Genomic DNA, 14,252 nt, shown 5'->3' on the forward strand with positions numbered 1-14,252 from the left:
TTGGAGTATTTCTCAGTCGCATTTAATGGCAACCAAGATTTGGTTCAAACCACCAAATGGAGACGGGCGTGCCAACAAGCGGACCCTGCTGATGCGGGATTAACGCTAGGGTGAGAGAGTTGTATATTCTGGGAATTAGCTCTGAAGATTGATCTTCATTTTATGTCACGCAATAAGAGAATTCATATTGGGAATTAAACCAATGTTGTTCAGTGTAGTTTAGGTGGACTCTGGGTGTAAAAGGGGCTAAGCCAGTTAATATGCAACAAGAAGGACTGATAGGAGAAATGAAATCTTAATAGTTAAATGAATCTTAAGGTTAAAAGGGAAGCCTGGCTGTAAAGGGCTAACCCCATCCAACTTCTTAAGAATTTAACATGTTTAGGAGCCAAAAGCAGGCATATTAAACTATGTACAGTTGATAAATTAATCCATTTGACCCTGTAAACAACTAGATCAATTAACTTAATTGATTAAGAACTCAGTTGAAATGAAAACCGTTTTAGTTGAGAAACACAGGTCTATGTATGTAGGTGTATGTGTACAGTAGCTCTCTGATTTTAATCCATGCGTGTTAATTATCAGTAGTTCTAGACACCACAGGGTTGCAAATTGTTTTTTACAAATTGTTTCACTTTACCAGCCTTGTGAACAGTGCCAGTATAGACTGCACGTGTTTCAGCAAAAGCAGAGACTAATTTTCACAAGTTATTTGGCAGGCACAGCCAGTGATATATTTGTGTGTCACATACCAGCATATTCTTCACCTTCATGTCATTTCTGAACAGCCCAGACTTTTAACACACACCTTCCACAAATACGAAAATGCATTCAGCCTTGAGATGCTGTTCAGTATCTTCAAATGCTGCTCATTTAAAAGCTAAGGCTGTACTAAAAGGCTGTAAAAGAGACAGAACGGTTTTCAAAACTTTATTACACTGGAATTCACTACAAATAAGTGAAAGTATATACTACATTCTTTTTAGTTTTTAATGAATTAGATGACGAAAACAACAAATTAATCAAATTATTAACAAAACCTAACTAGCGTATGTATCCAGAAATGGAAAAAAATTCCCCAAAAGTATGGGATTTACCTAAAAAACCTGCAAACTGTTTGCTATGATTATTCTACTAGACGTCGGGATCTTCCAGGACCCGATATCAAAACCAAAAGAATAAAGGCAATGCAAACAATATATTACACCTACATATGATGACTAAAGGGGAAAGAACAGAACACAAATGGGAGTTTTGACAGTTTGACAGAAAATTACAATAGTTCATGATATAAACATCTAAAATGTTAGGGCCAATGGTTGCACAAAGTGCTGTTCGGTTGGGGTTGTCTGGAAATACTGTACATTCATTATACCCATTTTCCTCCAACCTTTGACAGTTTCTTTTTCAACCAAGCCTTCAAAACTAAATGATACATATTATGGAATACTACGTTCATTTAACCTAAAATAGTTCTACAGTGAGTCAGTCTGACAGTATATCAGTTCACAGGGTGTCTACCTTTGCACTGCTGCTCTTTAGAAGTCCAGGCTGGTTCTGTTTTACACACACAAGTATTACATGTTGATCTGAGCCTCCTCAGTTGTAGACATTAACATCAGGGAATGAGGCTGTTGGAAATCTCGGCCATGCTGGAGATTCATGGGAGTTTTCCATACAGGAAGCCAGGCTGACAACGGTGACAATGTGCTTTCTTCACACACATCTCCTGTGACCTTCCATTGTCAAGGCAGAGAAAGTTCAGCCCCATGAGCCACCACACTTCTTCCTTATATTAGGGTGAAGAGGCAAGTTTTGTTCTTAGAAACGTACTTCGGTAATCCTTCCAGAGGGGTAAGAATCATTCAGGGTCACAAACAGTGATCCGTCGGCCTGAACAAGATGTGAAAAAATGCACTCTGTCCTTGTGGTGAGACATTAAGCAGGGGTCTTGATGTGAGCGATCCTGCAGCAAGGGCTATAATTTATTCCTGTAATTATTTGGGTGATACCTTTATCCAAGGCAACCTCAATTGAAAGCAGTTGTTGAGCTGGAAATGTGAACAGCGTGCCAAAGGAAAAGCAACCAGGAGTGTGGAATTATATACACAGAAAGTTCTAAAAAACAATCCGCGTTACAGCATTGCAGGTGCAGGATTTATGATTCCAGTCTGAGCATGTGGGTCTTGAGCAAGGCTGTGAGAAATCTGATGTGTGTCTGTCACAATCATCATCCCTCCTCTTAAAGGCACTCCGGCCCTTTCGTATTTTAGTTGATCACGTGCACCTGCCTCCTGTTTTGTCTCCTTATTTAGGTCTGGTGCTCCCACTATTCCTGGCTCAGCATTGGGAGATGGACGCCCGGAAGCCTGCCTACCAGCGGGTCCTGGAGAGACCCGACACCATAGGCTTCATCACGGCACCCAGACCGTCTGAGTCAGGGGCTCGGAGTGCCTGGCCTCGTCACCCTGGTTTTATTCCCTGTCCCTGTTCTGGATCCCGTTCCGGATTTTAACCTTGTTTGTCTTATCTTGGATCGATCCCCCGGTTTTGGACTTTGGACTGTCTGGATCTGTTTGCCCTTGCCACGCCCCCTGAGCACCGGATCACCATTGTCACACACCCCTGTCTCTCAACCCGCCCTGATCCTCTACATCTCTTCCCTGTTGTCCTTCTCCACTTACTTCCAGATTATACCGTCTGCATTGGGTCTTAAACTACATTTCATGGGAGCCTGGACCGGCCCCCGTTACTGTGTCTAGGTACTGGAGAGCAGGCACCACTAAGGGACAAGCTTAGCCTGTCTCTGCAGATGAATGTAGAGGAAGAGAGGGGACAAGTGTGGATGCATGGATGGAGATGTTCCAAGAAATTATGTTTTTCCCCTGGAGGCCAAGATACAGAAAATCATTTCCTTCCCAGTTTCCTCTCGCTTGTTCCAGATGGATAATGAGACTGACTCTTGAGGAGACAGCATCCCCGCCCCCCCCCCCCGCCATCAAATCATCTCTCCCCATGTTTCCTATGCAGTGAAGAGAAGTGCTACTTTCCAAAATACGTACAGGAAACCGTGTCCAATTAACTTACTGACCACACATCCTGCAGAGTCAAAATCACATCCATGATATCAAACCTTTTGTACCCCTTGGACGTGATATATCACTCATAACATTGCTAAGTTTGTTCTTTACACATTGTTACAGCACATATCAAGAGCCCTGAGTCCTCTACTTTTTGCCTCTACAGCAGAACTACTCTATCGTGGCCCTTCCAAAACATTCCAATGCTCCAATACTTCCATACAATCAACACCTTAGCTGCAGTATTGAAGCTTCGAATGCTCAAATCATTAAGGAGCTTGTTACTGTAAAATTGTTTGACGCCGTTGATTAGAGAGCCTCCCTTCTGATGCGTCCTCCTTTACAGATTACAAACCAATCCTTAAAAAAGCAGATTTAGCAGAGTTGTGCTGAAGCAGGATTAAACCGACGCAGACATGTTGAATTTCGCAGAAGTGTTTTCCAAATATCCTGTCACTCTGGCTCATGTAACAAGACAGAAAAAAAGGAGGGGTGAAGATATACAGTAGATCCAGATCTGAACAGTTCATAATCAGGCTTCCTATTTTCATTGTCAGTATTTTATCCTGAAAGAACAAAAGAACAAAATATATTATCAGCATTGCCACTCTTGGTTCCTTTCTGATCTTATTACTGTACCTGATGGTGAGACCTATTGTACTTCAGCTTCTCCAGCTGACACGGAAAAAGTATCCAAGCACAAATCCAATGCTCTTTTTCCTCTTCCATTTTGTCTTTTTCTTTTTCATCCTTGATTTTTTTCAAATATTTGTGCAACGTGATGAGAAATGTCTGCTTCTTCTTGAAGGAGAAACTACCCACGAATCTAGTCTTTAAGCAGCTAATCTGTAGACAAAACTCTTGTTTTATAAGTTCCCCAATGTGTGTCTTTATTGGGCCACTCATAGACCCTGCCTACACTTGACCAGTGCTGTTAATTTAGCCAAGTCACAAGCGTACTTTAGTCGCTGAAACCATGCTCAGCACATGAACACTGTGCAAGACCTAGCACTCAAGGCATTCATCCATTTCTTACTGTACCGGTTTAGCCTAAAGGGGCCTAACCTGGCAAGCAACAAGGCAGGATACGCCTTGGACAGGACGCCAATCCATCGCAGGACACACACGCACACAGACACACACGCACACACTCACACCACGGCTAATTTAACAGAGGCTAATTAAGCTACCGGTATGTTTTTGGACTGTGGACGGTAACCCATGAGAACAGGGAGAGAACACGCAAACTCCATGCAGATAGACCCCCAGGTCTACAAGACAGCAAGGGTAACTGCTGTGCCACCCATGTACAACCCAAATGATTAAATAGGCCAACTATACCAAATTACCTCATTTATTTAGCCTTTTAATATAATTCTGTTAACCATAATATCAGTTTCTGAATATACTGTATGTCTGGTCAAAGAAAAGAGTTCAGTTGAATTTCCTTAGACTGTGCAGACTCGTTTTACATGCTTCAGTAAAAGCTGGTGATAAAAATAGAGCCAAATACCATAAAGATTATCACTCAGCCAAGCCTGTGGATGTTTAATTCCTTGTAAACAAGGACTTTCTATCCCGTCCAGCAGCAAGCTGAACCTTGCATTGTCATAAACGCTCTACTTTCATTTTTGTAAACCTTCTACTATCTACAGTTCTTCTTCAACAAAACACTTAAAAAAAAAAACAACACATTTTCAGGGTTTGTCTCAGGAAAACAGCTTGACATTAATCAATTCACTTAGCACTTAACACGACAAAATAATACTACAGACATAATACTGTAAAGAAATACACAGAGTTGGTAAGCCATCATCCAGTTACAGTATACTGTATGTTCTCCATTTTAAGTAAGGATTACTCGTGAAAGCATGAGAAAAAGACACTGGTAGAACTTTAACTCTGTCCTGTGTGCAAACTGTGTGAATTAGTTTGTTGTTGATAAGACTAGAAAGCATTATTTCCTGTTACCACGGACAGTCCTATGATTGGATAATACTGATGAATATGGCAGGATGTTTGCTTAATAAAGGTACTGCAGGTGAACAGTTCACCTGCAGTAATATGACTTATTACAGATTGACTATTAACCATATCGTGACCACCTTGGTATATTTACACTTTGAAAGGGGAGGGTTCAGCATATATGGAGGACACGTCTGAAATGAAAATGAACTTTTATATGAGAACATAACATGGATTCCCAGGTGTGAACACGGGCTGTCACAGCAATTTTAGTTCATTCAAAAATGCGGGGCACCCGTGGGCCCAGGTGTGCATGATATCTATGGAGTGTAACAAAATCGGGCGTTATCACTTAGTGCTCGCATTCGACTGGAGATGGCACGCATCGTGCTAATGTTGATGCGTCTTCCAGCACTACTTCTTTCCAATAGTGCCCGTTCTAAGAATATAATAGGCTATGCAGTATATCATATAATACATACAGGCTGTATTATAATTTAATATATAATAGACTTCAACACAAAACAAGGCATTGTTTCAGCTATTGTACAAAAACCTTTCGGACTCTGCATTAACATTGCACATTTCCATGAAATAAGCACTGCGAATAGAATAAAGGTTATGCAAAGGTTGTGTTGTAAAAAATCAAATAACTTCCAATAAGGAAGTTCCAATAATTTCCTTATTGTATCTTTTGTAGCTTTTCATTTACAAAGAAACGTGCTGTACAAAGAAAAAAACATGTTTTTAATACATTTTATAACAAAATAATACTGCTCGTATCGGCACAACATATCAAAAATAGTACACAAATATACTGTCTTTTCAGCCGCAAGGTGCAGACACCCAACAGTATCACGTTTCTACGATTTCAGGAAGAGAATGAGCATTAATCCTAGAGACATTCGTGGGCTGAGTTTAACTGCTGTACTCTTTAGACGTGTTTGGTGAATCGCACTCATTCGTGGGCCTACGGTAGTGTATGACATTCCTCAGCTGTACAACAGAGCGTCTTGCCCGTTTGCTCATGCTGTGAAAGCGCATGATGAAGTCGTCATTGCTGACCAGATAAATCAAGGGGTTCATGGCACTGTTCATGCAGGCGAGCCCCCTGCTGACCTGGTAGGATATGTAAATCTTGTTGAAACTCTCGTGGCATTTCCCCTCAAGTTGCAGAAGTCTGGTCTTCATGTTGAGGTTCCTCAGTAAGTGATAAGGGATGAAGCAAACCGAGAACAGGATGGTCAGGATGACCACCAGTTTCAAGCAGCGCTGCTTCAGCAGGGTGTTGACATTCGCCTTAGTGGACAGGACTACGGCCACATGGCCGTAGCAGCCTAAAATTATCAGCGACGGAATGCCAAATCCTGTGACGGTCCATCCAATGCTGTAGGGCATGTAGAGCTTTAGCAGGTGGTTGGCCGTGGTGTCAAAGCACGCATTGGAAGACTGTGGATAGGACTTGTCGAAGAACATGTCCGGGAGGATCTGAACGATCACCAAAACCCAGACCACGAAACAAACACCTACCGAGTGGCGCAGTGTAATCCGTCCCATGATTTTCATCGGGTGAACGATGCCCAGATACCTGTAAACGCTGATGCAGGTGAGGAATCCGATGCTCCCGTACAGGTTTAGATGGAAACAGAACCTTGTGATCTTGCAGAAGACTTCTCCGAACATCCACTCGCTGCTGCTGGCGTAATAAGCCACAAGAAAAGGCAGGGTGACGACGTACAGCAGGTCCGCTATGCCCAGGTTAAGCACAAACACGTTTATTTTCCCCATTTTCTTCCAGTTCCTAATAACGTGTCGTAAACCCCAGCAGTTAGCGATGAACCCGATGATGAATACCGACACGTAAACGGCTGGCAAAAATACATGGGTGAAATGTCTGTTTATTATTTTGCATGAGCTATTCGTCATTGCGCCGGTCCTCTTCGAACTGTGAGAAAGAGTTTTCTCACAAGTTCAGTGCAAAGCGAAGTGATCCAACAGAGAATTGCGAAAGACGAAGCGATGCTGAAACACCGCACGCAGAAAGGATAAGACGGCTCGTATAACTTTTCCGACTGGTGCAGATGTTGCGTCTATCTTTTATACAGAAATCAGAATTATCCCACTCTAGACACGTGTAGCTGAACTCTTCCTCGGATTCCTCTAGAGAACTCACACATTAATATAAAGAGTATTTCTGAAATGAGAAACGCCCACCTCCTGAACGGAACAAACACAATTTACAGTATCCCACATGCTGGGCACATCCAGTGTGGTGACGGCAGCTTTATGAATTTTTGGATTTTTTTGCTGGATCTTTGTAGTACGGCTCTCAAACGCTTAGCCCAGGCTTATCATATTATAAAATGGTATATACAGTTATTAAAAGTGTAACAGATTGTTGTGCTGTGCAATAAATTCCTCGATAAAATAGTGTAAAATAATTAAAATACAATTTAAAAATATTGTGGATTGTACCTAATCTTATCTAGTCTGGTATAAAATGACAATAATGCTTTATAGGTTCTGAATATATTTCACACACCAACATAAAAATATAGGTAGCAGGCAAAACAAAACCACAGACTTAACTGTGATTTTAGGTTGTGGTAACCAACAACGGTGTAAAACAATCACTGACAGGCAGACAATCTGAGCTCTGTGAGGAAAAACATATCAGGATGGAGTGCACTGGGCAGGAAATTATTGCTATGAGAAGAGTTCAAACAGAAAGATGATACAGGTAGGTGTAATCTATAGTAGTATCTCAATAAGGCAACATTTAACTAGTCAGAAAGATGACATCTACTGTATAGCTTTTGGATTCTCAACTCAAGAAGCTCGATAATGGCAAAGCAGTTAAAGCAATTCATGAAGGTCCCAGATGCAAATATGCAAAGAAAACTTTTCTGCACTGCTGAAAATGTTTGAAATGGTCAATCTGACTCTCTTTCCTCAAAATGGCCCATTTTGTTTGAATATATTTTGTCAATTTGAAAGGGAAATGATCTTATCCTGGGTAGATAAAAGAAATGTTCTTTGATTTAAAATGATTATGTTAGTGTCTGTTCTCTTTTTTTAAACTCTTTTATTGTACAGTGCTTTTGGGTGATGTGTCATCTAAGGTGGTCTGTCAAATACATACTATATTCTTATTCTTATTAAAACAGACTCAATTGAAAAGGTTAGCCGATAAATAAGCAGCCAGGACACCACTTTTTGAGCTATTAACTGAATTTTGTGGCCCTTTAAACATCCAAATAAAACTTGTGAGACATCTAGCAGTACATTGCCTGTGTTGTATTGTGGCCTACTCTAATTCACGATCATATGTTTAATACAGATTGGAATTTGTTTAACAAACAAGCAGCAGCAATTAGGCGTGTTAGTCGAGCACTGTGGGCATTCAGGAACAATACAAACATTTCAGAAATCTGGAGTGAGATGTTTCAGGAAAGTCACATGTACCCTAAATGAACCTTTTCCAAAATAAGTCCCCTATTCTCTATAAACTTACAAAAGATCAATTTCTCTCTGGATGGCCTGTGTCTGTCATATCTCCATTGCAAATAATAATACAAAATATTAATAATAATTAATAGGCTTGAATTTTAGCATACTGTGTTTCTCCTCTGAAAGTTATTTTGCGAGCAGCTGAAACATCATCCATTGTATCAGTGGAGACTGAGAGGGAGCCCATCCCATTCATAGCCTCTGTCTTGGGCTCCAGCTAGTCTACTCTTCCTACTGGCTTGGAGACCTCTGTTCTCCAAAATCTGCAAGCCCTGAAACTGGTCCCATAGTGTTGCAGAGACTTTTCATTTCATCAGAGATGGTCTAGATATCAGGGATAATTTATTCCACCATCCACCAATAATTGATACAGTAACTCCATAGATGTTACAGGGTGATGCAATACATTGGTCACTATTTAGTCAGGAGATGCATCAGAATTTTGTAACAAGCAATATGCTTTCTGTGCATAAGTGAGTATTAGAGTTTATTTACAGCCCGAGGACAAAGAGATACTGTTTATTTTGACCTGAAACTGTCACAGACTGCAAGCGGCATACTGTAAATCAAAACCGGAGATAAATCTGGCAGGAGCCAAACATAGCTTTGCACGTGTCCAGCTCTCTGAGAGCAAAACCTCACGTACTTTCAGTTCTTCTGTGGCAGGTAGTCCATATTTCTAAGGAGACCTTAGTGAGACTATGGGAATCCAGTGGGGGTAGGTCACAGTTCCTGACTGTTGGTTCTATGATGATGCAGCCCCTAAGATTTGACAGATTTCGCTGCATGTCTCAACGGATCAGTGGTTAATTTTGATTGTGCAAAGGGTCGGAATTGCCTGATGAATGAATCACACTCTTCTTGGAAATGGTAAGTCGGCCTCCACCACAAACACATCTTAAAAGCCAAGTGCAGTCATTTCATTCATTTACCAGTAGATGTCAGTTCTCATGTGTTCTCTTTTCTTTCTCATCCCATTAAATCTGATCAGCTTGAAATCAGTGAGTTAATCACTGTGGCATCACAGTCTCTCTAAAAAAAGAGGGCTTCAAACTCTTTGGACATATGTAGATTGAAATTAGTCTACAGCCTACTGTGCGATGTGGTTGGGGGTTTTCCAGACTTAATCTTAAAGGCTATTTCTTTCCATCAGTACCTTTCCTAGTTATACCCATGAGACAAAATGCGATGGCACAGAATTATTTGCATGTAGAGGACTGTGTTCATCATCACGCTGTTTTTCTTTTTCCGTACAGGACTGTTGAGAGATGGGCACGTGCATAAAAACGTCACAGCTGGTGAGTGTGTTAAAGTTGTGCAGGTTCTTCTTTTTAAAAAAAGGGGAAGGGAAAATACAGTTACTCTCCACCTCAACCATTACCTCACTGCCTTTGCTCATCAGCCTCAAGGCCTGACCATTGCTTTTAGATGTAAAGAGAGAATGAAAAGAAAGCTGCTCTCTTTTAAACACACCCGAAGAAAGATAGCACATTTATCTTCTGCATCCGGTCTTCTTCCTCCAGAGCTCATCAGATTTTAACTCCCCTGCGTCTTAATCACAGCAATGGCCATTCGGATCACACAATTAATTTGTTTCTCAATCGCCTGCGCTCTTGTAATCTGGTCTGTGTTGCACAAACGCAACATTATTTTTTAGTGTAGTTTCTTTAGTGATTCTCCAGCGGTTTTCTTGCTTGTGTGTGGGTATGTGGGTATTATAGGGAGGGAGAGAGATCTGGGTTACGTTGGTGGGACAGGGGTAGGAGGAGGGACAGATTACTACCTGAGAAAAGTTTTAAAGAGTTTTTTTTTTCTTCTGCAGAAGAGTGTAGTCAGACTTCCTGTTGAAGGGTGAATAACGTTTCTCCCCCACTTGTCTGTTTCATCGCTTTCACACTCGTCATTTCCAGGGTCCAGTATATTTAAGGATTCACCACCTGTTGTTGAGGTTGAGTTACATGGAACTATTGTGGTATTTTGACAAGAAACAGTAGTCTCCCCAAATTCCCATGTGTATTATCTACTTGTCTTGTCTCGTGGCTGTATGACTGAAAGCAGAAGTGGCAAATTATTCCTCAGCTCAATGGGGAAAAGGCAGATACACATAACGCACGCAGATTGGCTCACCAAACGCGAGGGATTAGCTTGAAAGTACTCAGTTCTTGTCAAATGGGCGAGTTATTGACGTGAGAACCTATGGTTCCAAGGTTATAGAAAAACTTTCTTTCATTGACGTTGTTTGCCCACAACCACAGAGCACAGGGACATTTCCATACAGTTGTTCACTGCTGCTCAGTTAACATTTTGGTCAGAAGAAAAAAAAAGTCCACCGTGATGCATAGTTTGACAGATATTTCATGAGGGCTACAGCAGAATCCCCTTGGGCACTGTGACACGTAAAGTTTTCTTACTTTATTTCTAAAAACCACAGTGAGCTCATATCATATCGAGCTTGAATCAGATAATGACTTCTATGCTTGAAGAAAAGATGTCCGGTTGTTATATGATAGAGGGTATTCCCCATTTTCTTTGCACATCTCTCCTGTCTTGGCGTGTTGTTTCTACAGGCCATAGTCCTCCATTCCCGACAGAAATAAAAAATTGTATCTATTCTTACGTGAAAATGTGTTTTTTGTTTCAGTCACCTAGACCAGCTATTGATAAGCACTTTTCAACAAATACATATTAAACACAATCATTTTATCATCAGAACTTAAGATTACAGAAGTGAAGACATTAATTAACAGGACTAGTCACCACCTTGCTAATTTCAGAAATGTAGTTGAAGTCTGCGCCCTATAATGCACTATAGCTCAGCTATAGCACGCCTTCTTTAATATTTAATCCACAACTGCTGATAAAAGCAAGGTCATGTTGATACCACTTAAAAAGTTCTGGATAAAAGAGATAGCAGAGAACGTAACAGGGGGAACACGTTTGCCATGCATGGAAAGGCAATAAACTTCCAGTATATACTTGTACAATATATTCTGTACTCTGAACAGCTGGGCTGTCAGTACAGAATGAGACTTGCACTCTTACAAAAGGTTACCTGTGCAAATTTACCTCAGACATTTCACTTTCACTTTCACACGTTGCCATGTGTCCCCAGAGCTTCGACTTGTCTTTGCTACTCTGGATCACAGGAATACTACAACATATGATGGTAAATGTTTCTCAGCCCTGTCTACTAGAGTACAGCAGATTGCAATGGGTCTCTTTCAATTATATTCTCTACATATTAACAACACTAAATCACTAAACACCAATACATTTGATGTTCAATGCCCAAGTATCATGTTTTATTGACTGGGGCTCTTTTATTCTTCCTACAGAAATGAACCCCATGAATTCCACCAACACTGTTTTCAATCATCAGTATAGGCACGAAAGAAATAGTTACTAGTTTTGCTTTTATGTACAGTAGCTATGTATTTAAATCCCTTCTGTATGAAGGGAAAACTGTACTTTTATATCTTTCAAATGCTGCATGAACATAACCACTCAAATGAATTTAAAAACCTTTCTTTGTGGACTTATGGGTATCACTCTTGCAATATACTGTAATATCTTTTTTTTAGTGTACCATCTTGAGAAGGGTAATAGCAGGTTAGGCAAAGCTACAATAGTTGATCATTAGACAATATTGCATCAATGCTATTTACTAATCTGTTAAGGAGAGTTTTGTCTTTGACCTGCAATTGTTTAATACCGCAAAAGTCAGTTACCTTGTTCACATCAACAGGAAACCACCAATGTGCAAAAGCCTGACGGCAGGAAATATATTGTGCCAGAATAGTACTCAGTGAGTGCATCAAGACATCTGTAGAACAAAATATTTCTGATCATAAGGCCCCTTAATAACTTCAGTTTAGCATCACTTGGCTACAAGTTGTTTTCACTCCAGTAACACAGAACTGTTTCAGACTGGCTATATAGCCAGGGCTCAGTGGACAACTTCACATTGTCATGATCTGTAAAACCTCACATGAGAGCTTCCAGATGTCAAACTAGACTGAAACCACTATGCCCACATCTGAGCCATGGGCTAGGTGACTTGACAATGTGTCCTTCACAGATGATAGCTCGAGGAGACCTCATGCAATGTGCTTTGCCTTTAAGAGGCATCAAACCCTCAGTTAACATTGCCCGTCTCTAAACTGGGTGTCTTATTGTAGTTTTTTTCCTTAACTTTGAATGAAACTCACAAGGGAGTATTAGAAGGGAGTCATCGGGGCACCCTTTGAAATTCAGAAACCCACTGTGGATGAGTGTGGAAAGTCTTAGCTGCTGAAGATTCCTGGTGATTTCACTGCATGTATTCTTGTTTGGAGACTAGCAGCTGGCTTAGCTTGTTTATGGATCTTCAGGCAGTCTAAGGAGCTGCTTCTTGGTTGTCGTCTATTCTGCAGGCATGAGCTTGAATCCCACCCAAGATCTACATCTCTTTACATCCTTGTCTTTTCCTTTACACGAAAGATTGAGGTGATATGGAAGGAGCTGCTCAGCTACATTGTTTAAACTGAAAACCCTGGCTTTTCTCAAGACACATCTGGATGAGATTCAGCTAGCATACAAGGCAGATGAATGGAATGGCCTCCTCATAGCTGTAATCTCCCTTGTGCTTTTAGGTCTTCATAAACCTGGACCTGCCACTCCAAGGGATGAAGTGAGGTGACACTCCTGCATGGCAGGCTTCATAAAAACTCGGTAATGCAGAGAGAGATGACGGGAGAAGTGAAGAGACACAATGTAAAGCAACAAACTTGTGTCACAGACTCTGGGGCGAGGGGCTTCCCAAAACCCATTTTCTTCAGCCATGAAGACAAACAAAATTCTTATACAGTGGATCGTTGTGCAGGACAATGCTTTCAAATGATCCCTGAATGAAACCGCTATGATGAAAATCCATACCTTGCTCAGTGACCTTATTGATGTTACATGATTGCAACATGATGTTCTTTCTGCATACTATCTAGAGAATGACAATAGCTGATCAGGCAAGGTAACAATATCGTGTCATTAAATTAATGCTGCTTTTTCCCTCGTTGTACCACAGATCTCTGTAAGGAACAAATGTATATAGGACTTAGGCTGCTGATGTCATGCTATTGACTGACAGGGTTAGGAAATGCTAACATTATGAAGCAAGTTTGACAATCACGTATGGCACAGACCAAGCAAAAGGAAAAGGATTTTAAAAAGTTGATCACAACATTCGTCACTGACAGTCCCATTACTCTCGCACTTACTCCTTCATTCATTAAATACACCGGCCAAAATATTAAGAACCACAGTTGACAATATAGGCAAAGCATGGTTGGCATTAGGATCAGCAGACGGACATCCACCATTTTTCCTGCCCAGAATAAACCACAGGCCGCAGTCCCACTGGAAACTGGAGAGACTGGCCTATCTTGCACGCCATTATCCTCATCACAGTCGGAGCTTGAAGGGAACCTAGCTTGAAGAATGGGATGAGATTGGATTGCAAATATCTCCAAACCTTCTTGAGAATCATGCCTCCTCCTGTTCAGATCCAAAACATTATATGAGTGGGGGTTCCTAATATTCTGAATGGTGAATAAATGGATAGTCCAAAACCTTTACTTTCAAATGATATCAGAACTCAAATTCTGAAACAAACTGCTTAAATTGATTTCAATAAAAAAAATCTATTGTTAGATTTACTTCAGT

The 14,252-nt window shown here is 40.8% G+C and overlaps 1 protein-coding gene and 1 long non-coding RNA gene across 2 annotated transcripts; one reads left to right on the forward strand and one right to left on the reverse strand.

Moving 5' to 3' along the window:
• Positions 1 to 4,416: 4,416 nt before the first annotated feature.
• LOC102688478 (P2Y purinoceptor 1) lies at positions 4,417 to 7,278 on the reverse strand. Its single transcript, XM_015364664.2, has one exon. It carries the CDS (start codon positions 6,969 to 6,971, stop codon positions 5,964 to 5,966), a length of 1,008 nt encoding a protein of 335 aa, XP_015220150.1. The 5' UTR covers positions 6,972 to 7,278; the 3' UTR covers positions 4,417 to 5,963.
• Positions 7,279 to 7,569: 291 nt separating this feature from the next.
• On the forward strand, positions 7,570 to 14,184 carry LOC138223323 (uncharacterized). The gene is made up of 3 exons (XR_011181750.1): positions 7,570 to 7,785; positions 9,812 to 9,853; positions 13,187 to 14,184. It is a non-coding gene; the product is annotated as an uncharacterized lncRNA (long non-coding RNA).
• The last annotated feature ends 68 nt before the right edge of the window (positions 14,185 to 14,252 follow it).

The sequence above is a fragment of the Lepisosteus oculatus genome, chromosome 16 (genome assembly GCF_040954835.1).
Source record: "Lepisosteus oculatus isolate fLepOcu1 chromosome 16, fLepOcu1.hap2, whole genome shotgun sequence".
In the NCBI taxonomy this organism is placed as follows: Eukaryota; Metazoa; Chordata; class Actinopteri; order Semionotiformes; family Lepisosteidae; genus Lepisosteus; species Lepisosteus oculatus.